This window comes from Canis lupus, chromosome 15, assembly GCF_011100685.1.
Source record: "Canis lupus familiaris isolate Mischka breed German Shepherd chromosome 15, alternate assembly UU_Cfam_GSD_1.0, whole genome shotgun sequence".
Lineage (NCBI taxonomy): Eukaryota > Metazoa > Chordata > Mammalia > Carnivora > Canidae > Canis > Canis lupus.
In genome coordinates, this window is record NC_049236.1 from 36,685,981 (window position 1) to 36,708,755 (window position 22,775).

The 22,775-nt window shown below is 36.9% G+C and overlaps 1 protein-coding gene across 15 annotated transcripts in view; it reads left to right on the forward strand.

Moving 5' to 3' along the window:
* The window catches only part of CFAP54 (cilia and flagella associated protein 54), a 297,401-nt gene that overhangs the window by 184,226 nt on the left and 90,400 nt on the right, over positions 1 to 22,775 (forward strand). For all 15 annotated transcript variants that reach the window (XR_005370580.1, XR_005370581.1, XR_005370582.1 and 12 more), the window contains 9 exons: positions 548 to 601; positions 5,839 to 6,046; positions 8,005 to 8,084; positions 9,833 to 10,002; positions 17,395 to 17,500; positions 19,708 to 19,855; positions 20,677 to 20,834; positions 21,002 to 21,178; positions 21,280 to 21,406. Coding sequence is in view for 11 of the 15 variants with exons in the window: in XM_038558716.1 (XP_038414644.1) it covers positions 548 to 601; positions 5,839 to 6,046; positions 8,005 to 8,084; positions 9,833 to 10,002; positions 17,395 to 17,500; positions 19,708 to 19,855; positions 20,677 to 20,834; positions 21,002 to 21,178; positions 21,280 to 21,406 (1,228 nt within the window). In the remaining 4 variants the exon portion in view is untranslated. The remainder of the gene's footprint in view (positions 1 to 547; positions 602 to 5,838; positions 6,047 to 8,004; positions 8,085 to 9,832; positions 10,003 to 17,394; positions 17,501 to 19,707; positions 19,856 to 20,676; positions 20,835 to 21,001; positions 21,179 to 21,279; positions 21,407 to 22,775) is intronic.

The following is a 22,775-nucleotide window of genomic DNA, read 5'->3' on the forward strand; positions in this document are numbered from 1 at the left end:
AACATCAAACTGGCAAAGATTCTTCTAAATAACCTCAAACTGGCAAAGATTCTTCTAAATGCTAATACTCAGTGCTAATACTCTTATGACCCAGCAATTCTGCTAGTAGGAATCTATCCAAAGGGGATATTTGGAAATAAACAAAATAGCCACCCCTGTTATTTAAACTATGGTGAATGATGGGATGGAACTGGGAATTAGTCCCCCTCCATGTGTAACAAAAGGAAAGAAGTTATTATGGTGCGTTCATAGGATAGAATATCACCTAGCTATAAACCTGAGGCTTACGAATGACTTAATGGCATGGAAAAATAATTCTGATATAACATTTCATGAAAAGGAATACAAACACACATATGTAAAATTTTTAAATGCATCAAAATATTAACATTGACAACCTAAAGAAGTTGATTTATGTGTAATTCTTGTCTTTTCTGACTAAAGCATGTATACTTTTACAATAAAAATTGTATACTTTTAGAACACACTAGTGGTTTCATATAAACAATATTTTTGTTTCTGAAGTTAATGTTTTGTATATTGGCAGATATTTCAATCATTTGACTCAGGAAAACCTCTTACCAGTAAAGAAAATATTCAGGTAAGGATAACAATATTTTATAAATGTTGGATATTTAGCAAGGCTAATTTTGAGTCATTTCAATCTATTTGGTAGGAGTAACTCTTGTTTTTGAAAATCTGCTACATAATACTCTTCTATTCCTAATAATGGGGTTTTATCTCCAAAGGCTGAGGGTCAGGGTAGGTTTGGACCCAAAATGATCTGGTTTTCAAATTGAGCAAATATCAATTATTACTTGTAAATGTTTCAATTATGAATGTGTATTAATTTTGTGTATGGACATGTTAAGTATCTAATTTTAATATTTATCTTGATTATCTAGACAAGAATGGCTGACTTTGATTATAAGAAAAGGATTTTGTGTATTTTGCTATTAGTCCACTTGTTTAATACTGCTTTTACTGACATCCTTTCCCCAGTCTAAGACTGCCTCTCAGCCAATTGTTCTCTCATTTATTAAAAATTAAAAAAAAATTTATAAAATTAAAAAATTTGGGGGGCACTTGGGTGGATCAATTAGTTAAGCATCTGCCTTTGGCTCAGGTCAAGATCTCGGGGTCCAGGGATTGAGCCCTACGTAGGGGCTCCCTGTTCAGTGGGGAGTCTGCTTCTCCCTCTGCCCCTCCCTACCACTCGTGCTCTCTCACACACTCTCTCTCTCAAATAAAGTCTTTAAAAATAAAAAAAAATTAAAATGTTTTTTTATTGAGACACAATAAATTGAGACATAACATTGTATAAATTTAAGGTGTTTAATTGATTTGATACATTTTTTATACTGCACTATGATTACCACTGTAGTGCTAGCTAATGGAAGGTTTTCATATGACATTTTCATAAAAAAGTCTTCTAACATCCCAGTGTTCTTTACAAAGAGAGGACTAGACTGCGCATCTCCATACGTTTGTTCTTGTCAGTAATTGAATGATTGGGATTTAAACTTTAGATAACCTAGTAGCATTTAAATATCTTTTTGGTTTGTTTCACATTTTTATATAAATTCTAGTTAGTTAATATGTAGTGTAATATTAGTTTCAGGAGTAGAATTTAGTGATTCATCAGTTATATACAACACCCAGTGCTCATCACAACAAATGCCCTCCCTCATACCTGTCACTCATTTAGCCCATTCCCCCTCGCACCTCCTCTCCAGCAACCTTCAGTTCTCTAGAGTTAAGAGTCTGTTTTATGGTTTGCCTCCCCCCCCAAGTTCATCTGTTTTGTTTCTTAAATCCCACATATGAGTGAAATCATACAGTATTTGTCTTTCTCTGACTGACTTATTTTGCTTAGCATAATATGCTCTAGCTCCATCCACATTGCATAACATTTAAATATCTTAAAAACAATTTTTTAAAACCTAAGGAGTGTCGTCAGTCTGTCCACTAGAAAGCATTAGAGCAGAAGAGTGGTCATGCAGTCTTGTTAAGAGGTTACAGCCAGGTAAGGTGTCCACACAACTAGCTGTTTATCAATGTAGAGAGACAGGTGCATATAGTTTTATTTTTTTTTAAATGCTAGGAAACAGCATTCTGTTTCATGAAGTAAGCTATTTTTATTAAATAATTTTGAGAAACATTTCTCAATATTGCTTTAGTTTTATCTTCCATAATTTTGATAGGCATTATGTCTACCTTTTATTAAATGTAATCTTACTACTTTTCCATTATTGTTCATGCTATTCCACAAACTTCACTTTTAATTATGCTTCAGATGATTCATTGTTTGGCCTTAAGATTTGTTTTGATTTATAAGCAAGTTGCCTGAAATGAAAGAATCGGTATTAGGGAGATACACATACATATTCATTTTTTAAAAATTTTTATTTATTTACGATAGTCACACACACAAAGAGAGAGAGGGAGAGAGAGAGAGAGAGAGAGAGAGAGGCAGAGACACAGGCAGAGGGAGAAGCAGGCTCCATGCACCGGGAGTCCAACGTGGGACTCGATCCCCGGTCTCCAGGATCGTGCCCTGAACCAAAGGCAGGCACCAAACCGCTGTGCCACCCAGGGATCCCCATATTCATATTTTGTTTCAGTGTTCTAAGACCTTTGGATGTTTAAGAATATTTTTTTTCCGTCATAAATTCCAAGGCATCCTAAAAACACTTTTTAAAGGAGTGTTTTTGGATGTAAAAGGAATGTCGGTCTGATAATTTCTTTTTAAACAAAAAGAGACTGACAGTATAATGGAAAACCGATTTCTATTACCTAATTAATTAAAACAGAACTGTTGGTCTCCTTAAGACTCTTCATATTACACTTTTATATTTTCTTTATAGAAGGAGAGAAAGGAGTGTTAAATAGCATTACTAATTAATCTTTTTTGATCCTCGAGTGTTTGTATGTAATTGTCAAGGCTCATTAAGACACTGTTTTCTATGGAGAAAAAGAGAAGAGAAACCTTCTCCCCTCCCCTTACACCACCAACCAATCTGAAGTTTCCTCCCTGGATGTAGAATGTCAACCGTTTTCCTAGTACGTAGTTTGTTGCCTGCTCAGGCTCAGTGCTGCTCCACGTCTGGTTCTTCTGCATGTAGAAGAGTCAAGAGAATGAACAACAGCAATAGACCTCTCCACTGCCAGTGTTGCCTCAAACTCCCCCAAACAATGAGACTTTTCTTTTTTAATTCACATAGGGCAAAGTTTCCCTCTCTTCTAGAATAGATAGCCCCAGCAGCCAAAAATATTAATGAACAAATATTGTTAATTCAACAAATATTTAGTAAGAGCCTAGTGTATGCAAGGCACTCTTCTGGTGTTGTTAAAGAGATACATCAGTCAGTCAGCAACAGACAAACTCCAAGCCCTCAGGGCGCTTACATTTTAGTGGGAAAAACTAATAATAAGCATGATATATAAGTAAACATTATAATTAAGTAAATTGTATAATAAGTTGAAAAGTGAACCACACTAAGGGAGAAAATAAACCCAGCAGCACATAAAGGGGATTGGGAGGAGCATGGGGCTAGGTTGGAGTTTGTAATTTTAAATGGGGTAATCAGGCTAGTCTTCACTGACCTGACATCTGTGAACAGGTAAAGGTCCAAGTTTAGGAAATCTGGAAAAGAACCATCTAGGAAGATGGTGCAGTGAGTGCAAAGGCCTTGAGGCAGAATTGCCTAGCTTGGTGAGGGCATCTCAGCATGGTGAAGAGCTGTGTGAGGGATGCGAAAGCAGTAGGAACTGGGGTTGGAGAGATAACAGGTTCAGTTTGAGAAGAGCCTTGTAGGGTCTTATTGTAACTTAGGTTTTTCCTCTGAACAAAGTGGGAAGCAAGTGGAAGGTTTAGAGCAGAGGTGTGGTCTGATCTACCCATTTAAAGGGATAACTCTAGTTGATCTAGTGTGCCCTTGTGCTAGGTACTGTTCTAGTGCTCTCAATCAAACACATCAATCAACAATGGAGATAAATACCCAGCCCTTGTAAAACTGTGTGTGTGTGTGTGTGTGTGTGTGTGTGTGTGTGTGTGTGGTTTTGGGGAGACTAGGAATACGGTTTTGGATGTAATGAGTGTGTGTGTGTGTGGTTTTGGGGAGACTAGGAATATGGTTTTGGATGTATTGAGTTTGAGATCTCTCTTAGATATCCAAGTGGACTATTTGAGCCAGAAGTCAATTTGACTTCAGAAGAGAGATTGGAGCTGGAAAGAAAAACTCAGGATTTCATCAGCATTTAGATGAAATTAAAACCATGAGTCTGCTGAAGATCATCTAAGGGCGGAGGGGAGCGAGATCACCTAAGGGTGAAGGTAGTAAGGAAAGGAACAAAGACCAAGCCTTGGAACATTCTGATATTAAAAATACAGGAGAAGAGGAGGAAGCAACAAAGACTGAAAAGGAATGACTGACAAGATAGGAAAGAAACCAAGAGAATGTGGTGACTTGAAAGCTGAAAGAAACATTTCAAAAGAGGAATTGATTAATAGTGCCATATTTTGCAGATGAATTAAGCACCATAACTCACTGAGTCTTACACATGGATCTTTTTTTCACATTTAATAGCTTTGAAATTAGAGTGCATTTTATAGTTGAAGACGTGATAGTTTAATTGACATATGAGATGATGATGTCTTAGATTAAAAGTAACATGGCATTTAAGAACTAAGAATTGAACACTGGTTAAGGCCAGTATAGGCCATTGATGACCTTGATGAGAGGGTTTCAGTGTAGGAAAAGAATGGGTTTAAAAGCAAATGAAAGGAGAAAAATGGGAATATTGGCAACTCTGTAGATCATTGCTATGAAGGGGAGTAAGAATTTGGGTAGTAGCTGGAGAAGGGAGTCAGGGTAGAGATGGTTTTTGTTTTTTAAGGTAGAAGAGAACAGCATGGCTATGTGCTGATGAGAATGTCTGCAGCAAGGAGACGATGTCTGAGTAGACCAGTGGGGACAGGATCAGTGGCCTAAGTGTCAGGAAGGGAGGCAGAGTGGTGGGACCGATGCTTGGTTAGGTAGGAGAGATGAAGCTATAGGGTCTATGGACACTACTCTGACCACTTTGATTTTCTCTCCTAAGTAGAAGAAGCAAGGTCATTAGCTGGGAGGAGCACCAGGAAGAAAGGGTGAGGATTTAGAGAGCAGGAGAGTGAATGGACTGAGATGTAAGATGATGGATGACCAGGTAGTGCAAAGGTTTGGTCAGGATCTTGAAATGGGACACCTTAGTCGGACAGCATGCTCCTCAGCCATCTTCAGCTGCAGGGCACACACCTAGAGAAGTCCTGGTGTTGGTGTTGGATTTTACCAAGGAAGTGGATCTGCACAGGAGGGGACCAGGGAGTCCATAGGGTGTACATAAGGTGGAGTTCTGACGACTGAGCATGGACTTGAAGCTGGGTAGGGAGCATGCTCATCTACACAGTCTTAACCCTGCTGCAGTCTTAGTACCTCTAATTTATTCATGGCAAAGCAGAGCCAGCAGGCAGGCATGGCCGATGAACTTTCGTGGGTTCTCTATTTTGGTAAGATGTCCCCTCCCTTGCTCTCAGAGTCAGGTTTACTTATTATGTGGCAGGTCTGGGCTCATGAGGCACAGGTCACAAACTGGTGGGGAGTGACAGGAGTACTTAGAACTGATGCGGTAATTCTGACATTGCACATCTCTTGCAGCAGACCTGCCATTTATGGTACCTTGCGTCTATCCTGCATTTCTTCACCCAACACCAAATGAGGAATGCAAAGGAGGATGAAAACTAATATTATCCAGAAACAGTATTTCACGGATTTGCTTTGTTTTCTTCATTTTTTTAAGGCACTTGATGAATTAATAAGTAAAGGATTGCCTCTAATTCTGGTTACAGTTGGCCAACAACATCTCTTAAGTAAGTTTTCTTACGTTAAAGCCTACTTTTTAGTAAGTGTGGCTGCAACAATAAATTGTGTCCCAGAAAATTCAGTGAAAACAATCTACCATGGACTTATTTCTGAGAGGAGTAAAGCAAACCTTCCAAACTTGAAAGGTAATTTTTTGTTTTATTTTTTACTTGTTTTTCTTTCTCCTCTTTCTCCAACTATTCTCACTCCACTCCCAATAATCCATATGAATAGTCTAGTATATATTCTTCCATATTTGGATGTTGCCCCAAGAATAGTATTGGCTGTTGCCCTAAGAATAATTGTTTTTCACCATTCAGTATGGTGTTAACTGTGGGTTTTTAAAAAAATACTCTTTATCAGGTAGGGAAATTTCTTTTTTATTCCTAGTTTTTCAAATGATTTTATTATAAAAGGGAGCTGGATTTTGTTAAGTACTTTTCCTGCATCTATTAAGATGATTCTATGGGGGGGGGGAGGGGTTGTGTGTGTTTTGTTTTGTTTTGTTTTTATTCTGTTATGGTGTAGTAAAGTAATTGATTTTTGAGTGTTTAAACTAATTTTGCATTCTTAGGCTAATTCTACCATTTAGTCATAGTGTATTCTTTCTATACATTGCTGAGTTCTGTTTGCTAGTATTTCGCTGAAGATTTTTACATCCCTATTCATGATAGATATTGGTCTGTAGTTTTCATTTCTTGTGGTATCTTTGTCCAGTTTGGATATCAGAGTAATATTGACTCTGTTTTAAAATGTAATCGTTATTATTATTCAGGTATGGTGAGGCCAACAAATGAGGAGATGGCCACTAAAACAGTTTGCCATTTAACCCTCCAAGACGTGGGGCAGGAAACTGCCTGTGAGGGTCACACACAGAAGCACCAGGGTCACTCAGAGGCAGAGAGAGCAGGAGGAAAATGTGGATCCAAGTCTTCCTAGCTTCTCTCCTGTTCTGATACATATCCCAGGGTTCTTCCATTACCAATCTCCAGGCATTTATTTCTATCTTTTTCTATCTCTCCCTCACTTTCTCCTAACGGGAGAAAACCCAGCCCCGGATCTTTCTGCTGGGCCTTTCCCAGTTCTTAAGCCCTCTTTCTTTTTTTTTTTTTTTTTTTTTTTTTTTTTTTTTTTTTTTTAAATTTTATTTATTTATTATAGGCACACAGTGAGAGAGAGAGAGAGAGGCAGAGACATAGGCAGAGGGAGAAGCAGGCTCCATGCACCGGGAGCCCGACGTGGGATTCGATCCCGGGTCTCCAGGATCGCGCCCTGGGCCAAAGGCAGGCGCTAAACCGCTGCGCCACCCAGGGATCCCCTTAAGCCCTCTTTCATACTCAGCTGACCTCTCACTCCAGATCCCCCTAATCTAGGAGAAGAGCCAGTAGGTAGGAATTAGAAGAAGAAGGGAAGGCCAGTGTGTTCAATTCTGCGTTGTTTTATACTTCCTCTGCTCCTCTGACGAACTTAGTCTCTTTAAGTAGGTATATTTTTTGTAGCACTTCTCAGTCATGTTTTTTTTTTTCTCTCTCTCTCCTGTATTCTAGAAGTCAGGTTTACTAAAGCAGGCAGAGTCTGTGATCCAGATTATCTCATTTCTCCCTGGCTCAGAATAAGGACAACTTTCAGGTTGTGGGTGGCTATTTTGAGATACTTGGGAATTGTGGATTGTGCTATTCCAGATGGTCTCACTCTCTGCTCTTTGTATGAAGGGCTTATGCAAATCACTGGAACTGACATTTCCAAGGAGATCTTATAGAAATATAAATACCTGAAAGACTCAAAATACTTTGGGGAACTTAGAAGGTCCTGTGATCCCAGGGGAGGAACCACTGCTCTATATCAGTAGCCAATAATTTAAAGAACATCACCAAGCATCCTAAAGATCTTTTCAGAATTATCTGACTTGTTGTAGAAATCATCCTCAGTCTTGAATATATCTAGGGATCATTTGATAGAATAAAATGTTTCTAATTATCAATGTGGGTTTCTTAAAATGTGAAATTTATCGATTTCCCAACTAATGATGAGTTTTATGAACTAGAATTAATAGTTAAATTAACCACAGATCTCCTTGGTTCTTCCAAAATTTTGTGTCTTATAGAGCTGTGTTTAAAGGATGATGGAAGCTCAGGTGGTCAGTTTGTAAAAATGAAAGATGACTTCACTTTTAGCACACTGAAGGTAAGTTTGGAAATTTTTTCACATCATACTAAATTAGTTACTGAAATCTCCACTATTAGGCCCTGGACAGGCTCACTTTGAGGTCTGTATTTGCTTTTGGGAGACCAAGTGGCTTTTCTTGAGTAAACCTGGATTGAGGCCAGAGGTGGCATCAACTCCTTACGAGAAAATTAGATGCCCAGAGGTTGTCAGACTTTGACTTTACAACCTGATTAAGGCACTGTGGGAAATATGATTCATTATTTGATGGGATTTGAGTATTCCATGCCCTGTTTCTCATTTCCTAATAATAATAGTGATGACAACAGCAACACAACACTACCATTTATTCAGTGCTTACTACATGACAGGCACTTTGCATGATTAATTTTTACAACTCTGTGATGTAGGTATTAATCATTTTTGAACTATTATGTGCTTGAGCTGTGAGAAAATAGATGCTTAGGAAAAAATTCAGTAATGCCATGCAACTAATAAAATATGGATGGTGTTCTTAACCATTATGCTAAGCTGCCCTAGTACTTATATAATATCTACTGCTCTGTACAAACAAGTTTTTAGATACATGTTTCTTGAATGATTGGCTGGTCCCTTTCTCCTCTGCCATGCTAAGTTGCTAATTGTAAACCTCATTATCTTCACATTACCAGTTAGGTGATCATAGTTTACCTGGAAATACAGTCAATCCTCATTCACAGATTCAGTATTTGCTAATTTGCTTATCTGCTAAAATTTACTTGCAACTCCAAAATTGATACTCATTTATGGTCATTTGTGAACATCACAGAGCACAGAAAAATTTGAGTTGCCTAACACACTCAATTCCCAGCTGAATTGGACAAGGCAATGCTCTTTTTGTTTCTACCCTCATACTGTAAACAAGTGTTCTTTCCATGATCTATTTATTGCCATCTTTTTTTTTCATTTTTGTGCTTTGTTGGTGATTTCATTATTTGAAATGGCCCCAAAGTGTAGTACTGAAATGCTATTTAGTATTCCTAAGTATAAAAAGGCTGTGATGTGCTTTATGGAAAAAATAAATGTGGGGCAGCCTGGGTGGCTCAGCGGTGTAGCGCCGCCTTCAGCCCAGTGTATGATCCTGGAGACCCGGGATTGAGTCCCATGTTGGGCTCCCTGCATGGAGCCCGCTTCTCCCTCTGCCTGTGTCTCTGCCTCTCTCTGTCTCTATGTCTCTCATGAATGAAGAAATAAAATTACAAATAAATAAATGTATTAGGTAAGCTTCAGTCAGGCATGAGTTTTTGAACTATTAGCTGTGAGTTCAAAGTTAGTGAATTTACAGCATATATTAAATAATGTGTCCTTAAATATAAACACACACTAAACAAAATTATGTATGGGTCATTGGCAAAAATGTCATGACTAGGGGCCCTCAGGAACCTATCCCTGTATTTCCTCTGGGAACAATGCTTCTGTATTTACTAATTCAGTATTTGCGGCTACGTTACAGAAGAGTTTAAAAACTGTGAATAATGAGCATTGGCTGTGCATACAATAAAGGGTAGCTGTCATCCATGCTTATTCTTGCCATTTATCTCCTTTTAATTTCCTGTTACCTTTTGCCTGTTTGCTGAGTACTCTTCTCTGATGATTATGTTCAAGTTTCCTATCTGGTCTTCCATTCATTATTACTTTCCCCAGTACATGAAAAACACCTGATGAATAAGGATGAGATATTACTTGTATTGTTTTTGGACTTATGTGATTATATGGTGTTCTTTCCTTAGTCAATTTTACTGATAGAAGCTGAGGACAAGCTAAACTTCCTTGTGTCAGAGGTGGTGCATCCGGACCATAAGAACCTCTCTCAGTGTTCTGCTGGTGAGTTGGAGATTGTGGTGGAGGCCAGGCTTCAGCTGGCTGCAATTGCCCTGCAGAGACACCAGGCAGCGTACAGGTTAGTCTCTTTTCACATGGAAGAGAATTTCTTCCTCACCCTAATTTGTCAAATATACCTAAATTTTATGTGAGTTGTATAAATTCCAATATTAATAGAGCTTATTTGTGTTTTATTTTTCAGAGGAGTTTTCATATACTATTACACTTAAAACTACAGTTCTAAACAAAATGATTGCTTTATTAAAGCATATAGCAAGGATTTTTTCTATACATCCATTCTTTATATATATATAAAGAAAATTTTTCTATAAAAATATATATAAAGAAAAAATATATATAAAGAATGAAAAAATTAAAGAGCTTTGCTTTTTAATTTATGTATTTATTTTTTATTTTTAAATTTTAACTCCAGTATAGTTAATATTTAAAAACAAGCTCTATTATGAAAAAGTAACATTTTCTGAACTATGTTTTACGGAGCCATTTAAGAAACAGTTTTAGGTGGATGTTTATTTAAATGTTATGCAATTGTTAGTGTCAGATCTATCATTTGACTTGTTCATTGAGTCATTCATTTGCCCAACCAGTATCCATTAACTACTTCATTGTTAGGCTCTGATCTAGACACTGAGGATACAGAGATGAATAGAATATAGTTTCTGTGTCCAAATACTGAAAGATATTTAAACAATTAAGTGGGATAATAGAAAACAATATAGAAAAATATAGGTTTTTTATAGAAAACCTATATTTTCCAGAACTTCTCATATCATTTGTGGTAAATACCTCTATCATGCAGCCCTCTCAGTAATGATTCTTTGAATAATGCACAAATTTATTATTTTACTATTATTTCATTCATTCAAAAAGTAATTTTGGGGTACCTACAATATGCTAGCCACTGTTTTAAGTTCTTGAGATATATCAATATCCTAATACTGATATGTACTATATAGACAAAATATTTAACAATATTAAAAACAATTCTACTCTCATGGAGTTTATGAGATAATGAAGGCTGACATTAAACTATCAACAAGTAAGTAAATTATATAGTGTGGCCAAAAATGATACATGATACGGAGAAATCAGGAGTAGAGACAGGGTGAGGAGGAGGAACTATCACTTTAAATTGTGCAGTTGTAGTAAAGAGTATGACTCCAATTTGATATTCAATGGCTGACAACTGTTAGGCCCCCCATTCCCCCTTCTGTTCCACATCTGGGCAGGCAGATAAGCAAGCCCAGCTGCTTTCTTTGGGAGAAAAAGGTGAAGCCCACCTGTAGCTTTTGCAAAGGGAAAATCAATGTGGCAGAAATCTTGCTTTGCTTTGATTAGAAACACACAGCCATCTCATCAGTGTGAGCCTTGACCAAAGGCTCCCCATGAATAACCACATCTAAATTTGATTCTATGCTAGAGCAGTATAGATTTTTGGAAATTTATAATTTTTGTGGTTTTTAAACTGAGGTGAAAATCCATATAGTCCATTTTGGAGCAGTGACTCTCAAAATGTGGTCTGCAGATTTCTAGGGTTATCTCCAAGACCCTTTCAGAGGGACTGTAAGGTCAGAACTATTTTTATAACAAAACTAATATGTCATTCACCATCTTTGGTGTGTTATTATTTGCACTGATGCTGCAAGAGCAACAGTAGTAAAACTTCTGGCATCTCACTGTGAATCACAGTGGCACCAAACCGTACTAGTGGTTATTGCGTTCTTTACTGCCTCACACTTGCAATAAAAAAAAAAAAAAAAAAAAAAAAAGCTGGGGGTACCTGGATGACACAGGCGGTTAAGCATCCAACTCTTGATCTCACCTCAGGTCTTGAGCTCAGGGTCATCAGTTCAAGCCCTGCACTGGTCTCCACACTGGGTATGGAGCCTACTTAAAAAAACAAAAGCCAATTTCACTTAAGAACACCTTTGATGAACCAGTAGAATCTGTTACATTTATAAATCCATATCCTTGGATATATCTTTAATATTCTGTGGAAATATTAAGTGGGAAATACACCTAAAGCATCTTTGCTGTATATCAAAGTCTGGTGTTTGGTTGTCTTGGGGAGGAACACATACATGATTGAAATGCAAACTGATCAAGCAGTTTTTTTTCATGGAATACTGTTTTTATTTGAAAAAGCACTGAAAAACTGATTTTTCAGACTTGGGTATTTGACAGGCATTTTATTGAAAATGAACAAAATGAACATGCCACTTCTAAGAAAACAACAAATAGTATTTGTTGCTAAAGATAAAATTTGAACTTTTGTAGGGAAATGAGAATTTTGGAAAATTTCTATTTTGTCACCATGAGTGTGACAGTTTTCTAATGCTTATATCATTCTGATGATGTTGGTGGTAATTAATATTAACAAGCATCATTTTTTAAATTGTGTAAAGAAATGTTTCAGCATTAAAGGGATTTGCATAACTCAGGGAATTAATATTTTCCAAATCACCAGTAGATAATGTTCCAAAATCCTGTTAGCAAAATAGGTAATAATGTAACAGAAAAGGAAATTTCGTCAGTGTGTAGTATTAGCTTTCACATTGCAAGAAACTTTTAAGAAACTATCACTTGTCACATTTTGGTATAGTATTAGGGAAAAATAGTCATAATTATTTTAAAAGGATATTAAAAATACTCCATCTCCAGCAGCTATCTCTGTGAGGCCTAGTCTTCTTCATATACTTCAGTCAAAACAATATGTCACAACAGACTGTAGAAGCAGATATGAAAGTCTTCTGTTAAATAGATTTTCTCTTATTAAGCCAGACATTAAAGAGATTTGCAAAAAATGCAAAATAATGGCATTCTTCTCACTATTTTTTTTTTGTTTTAGGAAATACAGATGTTTTCATAAAAATGCATTATTGATGTGAACATGTAATGGGTTTATTGTTTTTATTCTAAAATCAATTAATAAATAGTAATGAAGTTAAAGTCCTAATATGATAAGTGTTAATGGAACTTTGAGGATTCTTAATTTTTTTAAGGGTATGCCTTAAATGTGAGTGCTGAGAGAAAAAAAAGGTTGGGACACACTGATTTAGAGTATTGTTACATTTGTAGCTATCTTTAAGAATACAGTGGAAGTTGATTGATGGTAAATAGGCTTAGCATCAATGTAACATTTTCCCTTTTGAAGTTTGAGGAGAAGGAACTTTTACTATGTGATTTCTTAATAGAAAATATATGTATATATAGAAATACATTGTCTCCTTCTCTTTGTTTAAAATATATGGCTATATGATTTCCTGTAGAAGAATATGGAACTCTTTTCTCCATGCTATTTCAGAGAGCAACAGCAGCCCTAGAATATATTTCTTGTCTTTTACCTTCCTTCTTTTCCCAGCCCTCTACATGTCTTACACTCATGGAAAACATGAGTGATTTTTTTTTTCTGAGAGGAAAAAAGGAAACAAGAAACTAGAAATTAGAAAATTGCTTCAGAAAGGAGTGTCATCATAGAATTTTAACTTGAAAACCAGATAGACATATGCAAATAATGTGCAACTGTATCAGAATCACTCCTATTTTAAATACATGAATCCGACCCTTGGGACAAAACCTGCAGAAACTTTGATGTTATTGCCTTTTTGCAGCAGAGTTGTCATGTAGGGACGCCTACTGTCAAGATGAATGAGTTTTTCTTATGTGAACTTTACCCCCCATGAGCTTCTGTTTGGGCGCGGCTGAGAGTTTTGGACAGTCCCTTTCCCAAATGATGGTTAGCTTGACATTTTATGATACTTCTAATAAAATTATGTGTCAAGGAAATTGAAAGGCACATTCCCTAGGGTGACAGGTAGAGTGAGCCGCATGGATTTTATGAGAACAAACTGACCATTTTTGTCATGAATGTTAATAAGAAATAAATGGGATCAAAGTTATTCAAACTGTATTTCTCCTTCTTTTAGGGCTGCCTCTCTCAGAGTCCTATCTCTCTTTTTTGTTGTTGTTATTAAGTTCCTTTCTGTTCTCCTTTATATTTAATTTATTGTCTAAATGGGATAACATTTGAGCCTTTTAATTTTGTGTCGGAATGAAACTTCCTTCCTTGGGGATTTTAGAGTGTTTAGAGTGAGTAATCCTCCTGCACTTTCTGTCTCTGTGATGAAGTGCAGAAACTAGAATTTTCCATTGTGCACCTACGCAGTACCGGGTGGATTAGGACATACTAGCATGTTTATATTTTATTCATTAAGTTTTTGGGTTAGCAAGATTCTAAACCTCAGACCTCATTTCTCTTGCAGTCAGAATTTAGCCTTCAGAATCAGGAGGATGGGGTGGGTACCACTTCCTTCTTCCCAGGCCCTCCCGGAGCCATCCTCTGCTAGCCTCTGAAGCTGCGCAGGAAATAAGGGGCCTTTAGAAACGGGTGTGTACCCTGGAGTGGGGAAGGGTGTCAGGGAGAGGAAATTGCATTCCCATATACATACTCAATCTGCATTACAATTTTTGTTGTTTTCTTGCTTGTTTGTTTTTTAGTTTTATTTTAATAAAAACCCGTAAGATCATACAACACAAATCATACCTTAGAAATTATTCTACCAGTATCTAAACCATTTTAATGACTCAGCAGTATCTTGGGAATTTAAAATTCAATAATTAGCAGGAAGCTTTCTATTCTGGTTACTAATTTGGAAAAAAAAATCAGTTTAGCTCCTCCCATATACCCTGGCCTACTCAATACATGAGATGAGAGCAGCTAGTGTGCACCGAGCGTCATCTATCTGCTAAGCACTCCTACGTGCTAAGTCACACCCCACTCTTACCAGAATGTCAACTCCATGAGGACAGCGACTGTATCCACAGCCTCTAGATTTGTTCCTTGCCCGTAGAAAGTACTCAGTATGTATTTTTGAGCAAGTGAAAGAATAAATACATTTTATCCTTAGAATGATTCAATTTCATGAAGTCTGCAAAGTAGAATGCAAGGCAGAGAGGACCTTTATGTTGATAAAAGGTGTGGTCAAGAAAGACTGTATAGTGGTCACAAACACGGCACTGAGGAACACTGTACCAAAATAAACGAAAGACGGAGGCTATGCCATAGGCAGCAGTTAAGTGGGTTAGATTAGGCTACTGAGTTCTAATCCTGCCTCTTCTTTCTAGCTGTGTCATCTTAGGCAAGTCACTTAACATTTCTATTTCCTAATCTATAAAATAATGATGATAATAGAATCTACTTGTAGGTTTGTGGTGGAGATTAAGTAAATTAAGTCCCACAAAGCAGGTAACAGAGAACCTGACAGGTGGTAAACACTCAGTAAATACCAGTTAATTCTTCTTTTAAAGGATTGTGGAGGAAAAAAAAAAGAGAAAACCTCTGTGGACAGAGAAACCTCTGTGGACCTCTGTGTGTTAGCACCATGTTTCCAGCATTCATTCATTCATTCATTCAAGATTTCATTTAATTGAGAGAGAGAGAGAGAGCATGAGCAGGGTGAGTGGCAGAAGGAGAGGGAGAGGCAGACTCCCAAATGAGCAGGGAGCCTGATGTAGGGCTCAATCCTGGGACTCTAGGATCATGATCTGACTCTGCAGAGAGCCTGACTTGGAGCTCCATCCCAGGACCCTGGGATCATGACCCAAGCTGAAGGCCGACGCTTAACCTACTGAGCCACCCAGGTACCCCATGTTATCAGCTTGTAATACAGCATGTAGACAAAAAAGAAGGGAATTTAAAAATATAATTTAAAAGTTGAGCATATGTACACACTCTGGGAGCCTACAAACAGACCATACCTTCTCACAAGCATCCATGGACATGTGTAAAGCTGATCATATACTAGGCTTAAAACCTCAGTAACTGACCCACAGGAAGAAATGTACTGCGCACAGTCCAGGGACATGGGAGGCCTCTGGAACATATGTGGAGGGAAGTGGTAGAATCTGATTTACCTCTTGAAGAGATTGCTGTGGCTGCTATGTGGAGAAAAAAAGAGCCAAGGTGAGAGGGCAGTCAAGAAACTCCCATTTATGCTGCTTGGAAATGATAGTGGCTTGGACGAAGGTGCTAGCACTGGAGGAGGTGAGGGGCTGCTGAATGGTACCATATTTTGAAGGTGAAGCTGACAGAACTTGTTGATGGATTGAACATAGAGTATGAGTAGCAATGGTGATTCTGGACTCTGCCTCTGGGATGGAAGACGAGGGAAGTGGAGTGGGTTTGGTGTAGGAGGCAAAAGCCGGGGGATCTGCTATTAATATATTTTATTAGTTTCCCACAGCTGCCATAACCAAGCACCAAAAACTGGGTGGCTTAAAGCAACAGAGTTTTATTGTCTTGTGGTTCTGGAGTCAATGCTCCAAAATCCAAGTGTCAACAGGGCCATGTTCTATCTGAAGGGCTCTAGAGGAGAAGCCTTTCTTGCTTCTTGTAGCTTCTGGCATTTGCCCATAATCCTTGGCATTCCTTGACTTGTAGAGGCACCATTCCAATCATGTGGCTGTCTTCTCCCTGTGTGTCCTCACGTCATCTTCCCTCTGTGTATATCTGTCTCTCTGTCCAAATCTTCCCTTTTTATAGGAACAGCAGTCCTATTAGAATACTGTCCACACTAATGACTTATTTAAACTTAATTATTTCAGATTACTACCATTCTGAGGTACTGAGGGTTAGGACATCAACATACTTTTTTTTTTTTTTTTAAGATTTAATTAATTTATTTGAGAGAGAGCAGGAACAGGGGGTAGGCAAGGGTCAGAGGAGAAAAGAGAGAGAGATAATCTTAAGCAAACTCTGCGCTGAGTGGGGATCCTGAAGTGGGGCTCAATCTCATGTCCCTGGGTTCATGACCTGAGTCCAAATCAAGAGTTAGACATTTAACCAATTGTGCCACCCAGGCACCCCCACTTTTTTTTGAGAGGACACAATTCACCCGATAACACATGTTCAAAGTGATTGTTTATTAAGCTATTCAAGTGGGGACTTAGTTAGATGGGTGTATTGTCTATCTGGCTTTCATCCAGTCTTCACATGTTATAAAATAATGCTACAAAATATCTTCAGGAAGATAGATTGTTCTGCATTTTGAATTTCATTTTGTAGTAGATATTCAAAAGAAGTTGTCTCTCGATATATATTATTAAGATATTTTGAAGAAGTGTGACAGCAGTTACAGATTTATCATTCTACAGAGTTGAGAAGCATATGAAGGTTTAAAGTGAGGACAAACTTATGTACAGACCAACAGTAAGTCAGGAGAATTCCTGTATCCTCGCTTCTGTTTTCATAATTTCGTACATTTGCCTTCTGGTATTGCTAGACACCGATTAAGCAATAATTTAGCTTAAGAGTCTCCAAGTGTATAGCTTTAAGTAACAAAATTCTATAACCTCAAAAACCACATTCTGATACATATGAAATGCATATGTGCTCATTTTATTAATGAGATTGTCAGGACTAATAAGATTTAAAATATATTTTCTATTTTAGTGCTGCAATAGTATTTTCTACACTTAGACTTCTCCAGGACTCAAAACTTTTTAAAAAGAAGGTAGTACAAGATGACACAGAGAATTCCGTCTCTCCAGGAGCTTCTGTATGTATAAATTTAATATTTATCTTTACAGTGTTTACTATGTAAAAACTATTGGCATGCTAGGAAATTGTCTATTTGTATAAAACAAAGGGGTAAAGTAGAAAAAACATTGAATTCAGAGTAAAAAGGTAAATGTTGAAGCCCCATTTATGCAAGTCCCTGAAACTTAAAAAAATTTTTAATTAAAAATTTTAATTTTTAATTTAAATCTCATTTGTGAACTGATAGAATTGAATGTAATAATCACGAAGGTCCCTCCAGATACATCATTCCAATATTCTAGATCTGATTTCTTTAGCAAGTAAAATTGTTTTGCTTTATTCTGTTCTTCATTTCACTTTTGAATTTATTCCTTCAGTAGCATCACCAGTATGACAGTATTTCCTACCTTGGATTTCTCATAGTTAGATTCTTCCACATTTAAGCTCTGAAATCTGTTTAACTGGTGTCACAAATTTTTTGAAATTTTATTGGAGTTTGATAAGACCAAGTAATTTAATAATAAAGAATTGTTTAGGATTAAAAGATAAAGATTCATCACATAGAATCCTTGTTCATTATTTTAATAAAAGACTAATAAAATTACTAATATCTAGTGTCATTACAAATAAGCAAAACTAATTATCCTAAATAGAAACTCATTTCCTACTATATTAAAAGCAATAAAAATGCTAAAAAGCAGTCTATTTCAAAAATTGACTTGGAGGAATTGTTGTCAATTGGGGGCTATTTTGCCTCCCAGAGATTATTTGGCAACATGTGGAGACATTTTAGTTGTTAAAACTGGACAGGGTGCTACTGGCATCTAGTGCTTAGAGATCAGGGATGCTGCTAAACATACAATACACAGGACAGTCCTCCACAACTATCAGTAGTGCTGAGGTTGAAAAATCCTGATTTAGATTAAGTGTGATGTGGCTTTTCAATAGTAACAGGAAATGTAGGCGCTGAGAGATTAAGGTATGTGGATAGGCATTTTTTCCTGTATTGCTAATCTAAATCCTAGGCTCCTTGAGTACTTGGCATGCTCATACTAGTTATCATGTTGCCTCAAGGCCTCTGTTCACTTCTTACTCTGTTCCCTAGGGCTGGCTCACCCTCTTCTGTGCTTCCCACCTTCTATCCACATTCCAGCCTCCCACAAATCCTAATGGCCACTCCTTGAGATTAGATGCTGCTAATTGGTTGAGCTGTCAGAGATGCATAGCAGGAAATTCCTAGAACAAATGGGCATTGTTCTAGATGATTTTAAAGTTCCCAGATGTCTAAAATGGGATCTGCTCCCCCCCTTGAAAAAAAACCTCCCTTTGTCCTTCACTCTCAGGAGCTCTGGACATTGGCCACCCCTTTGTAAAGTGCAGTAATGAAGATGGGAAATCAGTTATAATACATGTTCGGAACCTGAGCAGCATGCGGCACATTAGATTAAGACTGGGGGCTCTAAATTCAGAAGAACACAAGTTTGAATCCCACCTCTGCCAAAATGTAATGGAATTTAAGCAAATATTTAACCTTCCTAGGTCTTCCTAGATCTCCTTTCTCGCATCTGTAAAACAGAAATAAGAGTAATTCCTCTTTGGCTCTTTGGGAGGATTGAATAAAATAACATGTATAAAGCATTCAACACAGAATGTAATAAGTACTAAAAAAATATTAGCTCATATTATTTATTATTTTTCAGCTGTTAAAATATTTACAAAATTTTTGAAGACACAAACACCACTGATAATATAATTTACGATGAACTGCAAAAGTATTTTCTACAATGGGTATAGAAAGAGAAAGAAAAGCTGAGGGCAGCCTAGGTGGCTCAGTGGTTTAGCGCCACCTTCAGTCCAGGGTGTGATCCTGGAGACCCGGGATCCAGTCCCACGTCAGGCTCCACGCATGGAGCCTGCTTCTCCCTCTGCCTGTGTCTCTGCCTCTCTCTCTCTCTCTCTCTGTGTCTCTTGTGAATAAATAAATAAAATCTTAAAAAAAAAAAGCTGAAAACCAGTATACCAAATATTAATAGAGAATAGTGGGATTGTGAATGATTTTGTTTTGTGTGTGTAGTTTTTATATTTTATAGAATGTGCAAGACAGATTTCCAAAATTAAAAATTTAATAGTATTAAATGATATCACATGCTTCTCTTACATTTAGCATTAGGCTAGAACTTTAACGTTATTAAACGGCAAGATAACCGTCATTCTCATGTCGTTTAGGCTACTGAAAATAAAGATGATAATGAATTTTTAGATCCTGTTTCCCTAAGTTCTCGAGAATATTTCAACATTCATCTGTGGTTGAGGTGCCGCTTAGCATTGGTGACTGCATTTGTTGCACAGGTTCATGGCATTGGGATGGTGACAGGTACAAATATCCTATTTTCTTAAAGTTTTCAGAAAAATTAATTTTACTTAGGTAATGGAGGTTTTAATGAGATACATTTTATTATTATAACATTAATATTTTCTAACTTTATAGCTTGATCTGTTTCCAGAATAAGAAATTCATGTCATTAAATAAGACTAATCATTTCAGTAATTCCTTGTATTACTGAAAATGGCTTATGTGTTTCTGATGTATGCAAAACAGGCAAGGAGACTTCAAAATACTAATGTGCAGGTCTTCCTGTCATTTAGGAAGGCAGCATAGCATAGGGGTCCCCAGCATAGGTTCTGGCTCCAGGTACTTGATTTGGATTCAAATGTTCGGTCCACTACTTTCTCCCTGTGTGATCTTGGCCAAGTCTCTTAATCCCCTATGCCTCAGTTTCCTCTTCAGTTAAAATGGAAAAAAATTGTACCTACTTCATAGGGTTATTGTCAGTCTTAAATGTGTTAAATTTATAAAGTTTAAGATCATAGCCTGCCCACATATACATGTTAGTTCTTATAGTGATTATAATAATTATCTATTTGTAAATCTGTCCACCCATCTGTATCTATCGTCTACATTAAATTTTTCCATGTAGTGTCATTACTTTTACAGCACTGCAATAACCAAAAGTACTTTCTCCCAAATTGCAACACATTTATTTTTAATGTTTCATGTAGAGTCTGTTTTCCAAATTTATATCTTCCTGTTTTTCTATATTATGCAATATTCTTGTGATGGATTTTGGGAGAGTTATGTATATGTAATTTCCTACTTTCCCAGTGTATTTTAAATAACTGCATTATTTACTTTAGAAAACGATATGATAGATTACGTCAGCCTCATCAAAGAAGTGTGCGAGGAGGCAAAAAGTGCAGGTGACACGGAGCTACAGGCTGAATTCTTAATGCAAGCTATCATCATTGGCTTACAAGAAAAGCATTTAAAGGCAGACATCATAACAAACCTTGAGGTAGGAAGGAAACTTCATTCACGTTGATATTTACCTACTGATTCTGGTTAGAACAAAAGGAGAGAATTTTAAATTCCATTAGGTGCTGAATGCATGATAGTTTGGCCAGCTCTTGCTTCAGTGAATTGGAAATGGGACTATCAAAAGGAATAATTTTATTTTAATAGGCTATAATACATTTGCTTGAAGAAAGTGAATTTATTTCTCCTCGATCTCATTTAACTCTGGTGAGAAGCATGCTTTTGCTGGATGACTTAACAAAAGCCGAGAAATTCAAGGAAACTCCTTTAAAAACAGAAAAATTAAATTTGTTGACTCAGTCTCACAACATTCTTATTGAACAGGTGAGCATGATTTTGTGTCCTCAAGACTTAGCAACTTACCTTTCTGTCTTCTTATTCCAAACCACGTTAGCTAGTTACTAACTATAATGTTCCTTTTACAGATGCTAACTTTTGGAGAAACCATGGAATTTCCCTTATCAAATATGGACTATGCAAGCCCATTACAGCCTTTGAAAAATATTTATCTTCCTCATGTCATGTTATTGGCCAAAACAAAAATGAGAATTGGTAAGAACACTTAAACGTATATTACACTCAAGTCACTGAAGAAAAATTTTTATTTTTAGGAGGGTTATCATAGGAATGCACTCAAATGGAGCAATATTTATGAATACCCAGGCTCCATTTATTTTAACAAATAGTTTTTGATTATTTACCATGTGCCAGACTCTCTGTGAGGTTCTGGAAAGTTACTAGAGATTAAATGGATATAGTCCCTGATCTTAGTGTGGGAGACAGAAATAAGCAAGTAAACAAACCATGAAATACATATTATATATAAATATTGTATAAAATCTTTTAACACTTATAAAATATTTCTAAAGTTTTATAAACATTTATAAAATTTAATAAGATAAATATTCTATAAAATAGAATGTATATTTGATAACTACCAGACAAAAAATCAATGAGGATATAGAAAGCTTATGTACGGTAATGAATTTTGTATAGGTATGTAATTATAAATTGTGGTCAGTTTTATGAAAGACATGTTTAAGAGATTTCCATAGATAAGATGGCCAGCTCCTAGAGCTTAGCAAGCCACTGTCCTGTAAACATGCTTCTTAAATACAAACTATTCCAGAGGCCATTCTCTGAACCTTTATTGAGCTCCTTTATTATCCATTGCTGGGCTCTGATAATGCTGAGCCACTATTTTTCTGCCGTGATCACCCTGGGGACAGGTATCAGACTACTGGCAGAGCCCACTGAAATTATTTAGACTAGCCAATCCTAAACCTCTTAGCCTGCTTACAACATAATCACCCCCTCCTACAAAATCCAGAGTAAAGGTTTTTATCCACATTTTCTTCTTGCTCCCTCAATCTCCTGACTGACTTTTGTGCTTTTCTCTATGGCTGTGGTGTTCCCCATCCTCTCCCCTGCCCTTACCCACAAGTGTGAGTAATAAACTATCTTTTCAGTGGTACTTGTCACCTGGCCTGTTGACCTCATCACACCTGAATAGTAATAAAACCTACATTTTAAAACATTACCCTTTATCTCCTGAGCCCCATGTGCCTCTGGTACCAGCAGCTGCTCAGCTCAGGAGAGACTAGAATGGAGAAGGGAGGGCAACAGAGGTGTGGTCAAACCATCATCTGTCCAGAATCCTCTCCTTAATGTTCCTCTGCTCCTCCCTCTCATAATTATTGATTATTATTATTTTGTAATTTATCATCATCATCGATATGAATTTTGCTATTAGGGGGAGTAAATTGCATCACCTCTACATTATTGAGTTTCCTTATTTATGAAATTCGGCTGGGCTGACTGACCTCTGGCGTTCCCTCTAGCAATCTGATCCCATGAGAGCTATTTTTGTGCATTTTTAGTCCACAATTTGTTGCTTTATCAGTATATTTGATTTCTACAA